This window comes from Cajanus cajan, chromosome 5 (assembly GCF_000230855.2).
Source record: "Cajanus cajan strain Asha chromosome 5, NIPB_CcT2T_4, whole genome shotgun sequence".
NCBI lineage: Eukaryota > Viridiplantae > Streptophyta > Magnoliopsida > Fabales > Fabaceae > Cajanus > Cajanus cajan.
In genome coordinates, this window is record NC_138521.1 from 7,650,217 (window position 1) to 7,655,500 (window position 5,284).

The window sequence follows — 5,284 nt, forward strand, 5'->3', positions numbered from 1 at the left end:
AAGAAAAAAAAATCATTTTTTATAAGTTGTTAACCTATTTTTTTATTTAATAAAAAAACATTTTTAAATACAATTATTATTAGTGTTAATAACTTAAATAATATTGCAATATATTTTGATTTATAAATTCATATCAACTCGAATATGGCTTTCAGATCAAATATTCTTTTAATAAAAATATAAATCAATTTAAAAGTATCAAATCGATTTTTGTATTGTAAGAAAAGCCTTACAACTATTAAATAAAAAGATTTGTTATAATTGAAAGCCAAAGGACGTATTCCAATTATTAATATTATTTTTTTTTCAAAAAAAGGTTCATGTTAACAGTAGAACATAGGTAGCTACGTTTTTGTTTAAGTGTGAGTTGGGTAAGAGCAAAGTGTGCAAAGTAACCACATGGTAGACCTCAAGACTCAATAAATTTTTTATAAAAAATACTTACTGATGCAGAATCAAACTCGCTTCCTTTCCTATTTAGATATGTTGTTATTCCATGGATAACTTGTTAGCTAAGGAGTAAAGTTTTCCTTAGTAGTCAATGTCTTTGCATTATAAATTGAGGAGCGAATCTTCACAACGCAAACAAACAAGCACTCGCATACTTCATTATCTTCTGTTTGTTGTTGCTTCATAATCTTTTCTTCTTTCTGTGTTGCAAACTACAATCACAGTGAGTCAAGTGTTGAGTGTTGCCAAAAGCGATGGAGAGCAGAGGTTATCCGGATCTTGTAGGACTAGGATTCCGTCCAAGAGATGATGAGCTTGTCGGCTTTTACCTCAAACACAAGTTGCTTAGTGATGATCCACGTGTGCAAGTCATCCCTGTCATTGATCTTTGCCAGGTCGATCCTTGGCATGTACCAGGTACCCTTCATCATCATGCCATCAACTTTTCTTTTTTCTTCCTCTTCTCTTTATTTTCTTCAATGTTGTTTCATTTTTTTTTTCTTCAAATAGTGATGTTAGCGGAATCAGCCATACGATTCAATGACCCAGAATGGTTTTTCTTCAGTCCTGTTGATTTCAAGTATTCAAACAGTAGAAGGTTTAACAGGACAACCAAGTGTGGCTTCTGGAAAACCACCGGCAAAGAACGTGACATTAGGAGCTTGGACACCAACACTGTCATTGGGACTAAGAAGACCCTTGTTTTCTATGAAGGCCGTGTTCCCCGTGGTGTCAGGTCCAACTGGGTTATTCACGAATATCATGATGCCACCTTTCATCAATCCCAGGTTGAAATGAAATATCGGTTAGATATTAGTTAGGATGCTGTTTAAAATAAAAAACATTATATTTATTTTCAAGATTTGCATCATTTTATATTATTAGGACTTGAGGATGACTTTTGTCTTAGATTAATAAATAGTGACTTTTAAGATGAGGGAATTTATCATCATAAATAAGAGAGAAGTCATATATGAAGAAAAAATTTATGAGTTTTACTTAAAATAAAAAAAAAAAACTTATAGGAAAAGTTTTATAAGTTTAGGGTCGAACTCGAAGGTTTATATTTAAAGAAGGTTTTTCTTTTTTTCCTAACTTTTTCTACTAAATTTCTGTCTCTATTGTGTACGTTTTAGCTTTTTGATGTTGTTTACTATCCTATTATTATTCTGGCTTTTGAAGGTTATTATTGTTATTGGATCCCTTGTTTCTTTTTTGTCGTACTTTATTCATCACCCATTTTTCTCCACTCGGTCTTGCTTGAAGACAAAGGGGGCATGGAAGAGATGTTTGGGCTTATAAAAGTGATCTATGAACCTCTTTCTAGCTTATTTCAATTATTTTTACTTGGAAGATTACCAAAACAAGATCTTTTTTGTTTAATCCAACGAGCTCATGCATAAAGCTTATGGATAAGCTCTCATTTGACTTATTGGATTGTGTTTAATTAAATCTTTTATCTAAACATGCAAAATTCATCATCAGTTTTCGTCCAAGACTGTCAATTTTTTCTGTATAATTTGCTGTGAATATAGAATCGTTCAGGAAATAAGCTTCTGAAGCATTAGCCTGATTTGTCTTGGCTGTGGCAATTTGAAACAAATAAATGTTGATTATCCTCACAATTTTGCAGAGGACTTTTGTATTATGTCGCTTGATGAAGAAACCTGAGAAGACAACTGACGGAGGAACTGATGCATTGTTCTATGATGAAGGGGAACCCAGTGGAGGCACGGTTTCTGACTTTGAAAATCAGGGAGGTAATTTTAGAGGAATGGAAACAATCTCTCAAGCAACATATCAAGCAGAGAAATATTTCTCCCCAACACAACAGTCTCCAACTGGTGCTGAGATGGGAGAACCATCTTTTCCAAATTACCCATTTTACGATGCCTATTTTAGAAATGAAAACAACATTATGCACACTTCATTTAAAACTACAGAGGAAGACGAGTTCCTCAATTCAATTTTAGTTGATGACAGTTTAGCTGATGAAGAAAGTATGCATGCTTCTTTCAACAATTTCACCCAATCAGAGTCATTGAAAATGTTATACTGTGAAAGCAGTGATACAGATACTGAAATCGTCTCTAAACTGGTAAATATAAATTGTCTAATGACCATATAATATTGGGGTGTTAATCTCTATTTTTTTCTGAACTGTCATTGGTTCTATAGGTTAAATTGCAGTGTGCATTGTGGTGATGTGAAATTTGCACCAGTTTTACCATATTTAGTGATTTTCTCCTACAGATTTTGAAAAGACACTTGGCTGAAATGTTTGGTTTGAGTTGGTTTTGATGTTTATTTCTGAGTCATGATCGATTCATGGAACATTACTAAGACTTTAGAGGCTTAGAGCATGCTTTGATGAAGGGATAAGTTGTGAAGGGAAGGAAATGGAGACAAAGTAATATATTTTTTGTACCAATTTTTACCCTTGCATCTCTTCCCAACATAGTCCCTAGGAGTTCAAAATTAAGTATTCTTTTTCTTGGGTTTGTGATATTTGTTCTCTTTATTTTGGGCACTTCGATATTTGAATTCATTTATTTATTTTCTTCTAAAATCATTACAGGATGGCTTTTACATGGATACTTCAGCAATGTGTAATGAATATCCTAACTCAGACGAATACTACCCATAAAAAAGGTTTAAATCATACATGATGCTGTTCATGGTGGCACATGTTTTGTATCTTCCAACCATGAAGGAAACCAACAGATATTTGAAAATGATTTCTAGGAAGCGGAGACATCCTCTTGTAACTCGACAGTAGATAAGTCTTTCAAGATCAATTGTATTGAAATTTTCGGTTCTCCTTCCACTCCAAGGAGATGGAAAAATCAATACTGTATCATCTAAGACCAAACAACTGCATATGATGCGAACTAAGTTTCAAGTTAGTTCCATTAATGGATCGGTGATAGTTAATTATTAGGAGTATGTGTGATATAAAATAGCCGGTTTTCTAATAGCAAATCTATTAGAAAATAACTCTATCAAAAACTGCATGGCAGCAGTTGTGTATTAGGATTTATAAGGAAAAAATTTGATGTAAAACATGAGTTATTGAACGGGGTAAGTCTAAAAATACTTATTCCTTAAATAAACGAATGTCTTTTTATATATATTAGATTGTGTAATTAGGAAGTGTACGTAGTTATTTGCAATTTGCGGGTAGAGAATTATCATTATAGGAGCTGTCTTTGGGATAGCAAATGTATCTCTGGATTAATGTATTGTGTGTGATTTTAGTGTTGAATATTATATTTTATTAGTTTTTGTTTAAGATGAACAATGCAATTATCCCCTATTAACTAAAAGAAGGGTTGATGATGTCAGCTGCCTTTATCTTAGTGATTCTCAGTTGACCATTGTTTTTCTGCTGCAAGAATGCCTTATTCTGGATCAAAAGAACAAACTAGATGCCTAATGATGCTCTAGGCCTTATGAGAAATATTTAGATTTTATGGAAAATATATGAAAAAGACAAAAGAATTAATCCCCTTTTTAAGGGTCCATTTTGCATTGTCTATGGAATCAACTTTGAGAAGATTTTCTGAGTCTGTGACCAATAATATATAATGAGCCAAGCCCGGTCCAATTTTTTAAGGCAAAAGGGAGAAAACTTTATAAAGATCTTTGTTGTAATAAGAAATGCTTAACTAGAATATAAAATCTAAATATTGAGGTTAGTGTTTCCTCTCAACTGGCAACTCTAACGGGCATGCATACGTACATACACATGTTATCTACTTTGACAACAATGAAAAAAAGCCATAACAAACTACCATTACAAAATGCAGCCTAAAGGACAAATACAATCACTTGGTCTTGGAATGGTGAGGAAAACAAATTGACTCCAAAGATATGATATTAAGATGACATTTTGTCGGATGTAGATGGAAAGACAATGAAGTGAGATGGTGGAAGCAACAAAGAAACTTGGCGTGCAAGTCTTATATTACCCACTTACCCCTACTTCTTTTAAAGATAAAATAGGTAATACATTAACTATGTAAAATAATTTTAGATTATTATAATGTTATTTAATTAAAAAGTCTTTACAATTATGATATTTGATTGATTAACTATCTAATAATTTTTCTTTTAATAATATTACATTACAATAAGGATTATACAATAATTTGTATAACATCATTTTATTTATTATAGAGAGACACACATACATTGAAATTTTGAGAATTAATTTTCTAAAACTAAATATTAATCAATTTTTAATATATTTAATAATTTAAAAAATATCTGATTAAAAAAATAGTTGATATTTTATGTCAACTTTGAAAGAAAGAACATGGAGATAAGAGAATTTTTTTTTTCCAAATTTTTACTTTCTAAAAAATTTGAAATTCTACAATTTTAAGAAATTTTTATAAATACTTGCATTTAAAATTCTTTATAAACTATCCATCTAAATAATGTATTTCACTTCAAAGCATTTGAAATTCTTAAAAAAATTGAATTATTTCATTAAAATTCAATTCAAACACACTCTAAAATTTTTATACCATTAGTTATGAATATTCTTTAAAAAAAAACAATTAAGTGTTTTTTTCTATTTTAGAATTTTTTCTATAACAATCCTTTTATATTATCATTTCATGTGATGTACGTGTCTTCAAATTTGTTTGGATAAATTATTTTAAAAGTATATTTAATAAAAAAAATAAGAAGAGATAATGAAATTTTTTTTTATAAGTTAAAATTAACTTATGCATAAATTAATTTATAATAACTTACCTATTAATTTCTTTAAAAATTATTTTTAACTTGTTAATTTTAACTTAAAAGACGAAATTTATTTTATTTT

At 30.3% G+C, this 5,284-nt stretch overlaps 1 protein-coding gene across 2 annotated transcripts; it reads left to right on the forward strand.

Moving 5' to 3' along the window:
* Window positions 1-422: 422 nt before the first annotated feature.
* LOC145958208 (NAC domain-containing protein 69-like) lies at window positions 423-3,742 on the forward strand. 2 transcript variants are annotated; one of them, XM_083074856.1, is made up of 4 exons: window positions 423-867; window positions 961-1,238; window positions 2,084-2,548; window positions 2,704-3,742. In XM_083074856.1, the coding sequence occupies exons 1-4, from the start codon at window positions 705-707 to the stop codon at window positions 2,749-2,751; spliced, it is 954 nt and encodes a 317-aa protein (XP_082930982.1). In that variant the 5' UTR covers window positions 423-704; the 3' UTR covers window positions 2,752-3,742. The 2 variants fall into 2 exon arrangements, with proteins under 2 accessions (XP_082930982.1, XP_082930981.1); XM_083074855.1 differs by having other exon boundaries at window positions 428-867; window positions 3,029-3,742.
* Window positions 3,743-5,284: the final 1,542 nt, after the last annotated feature.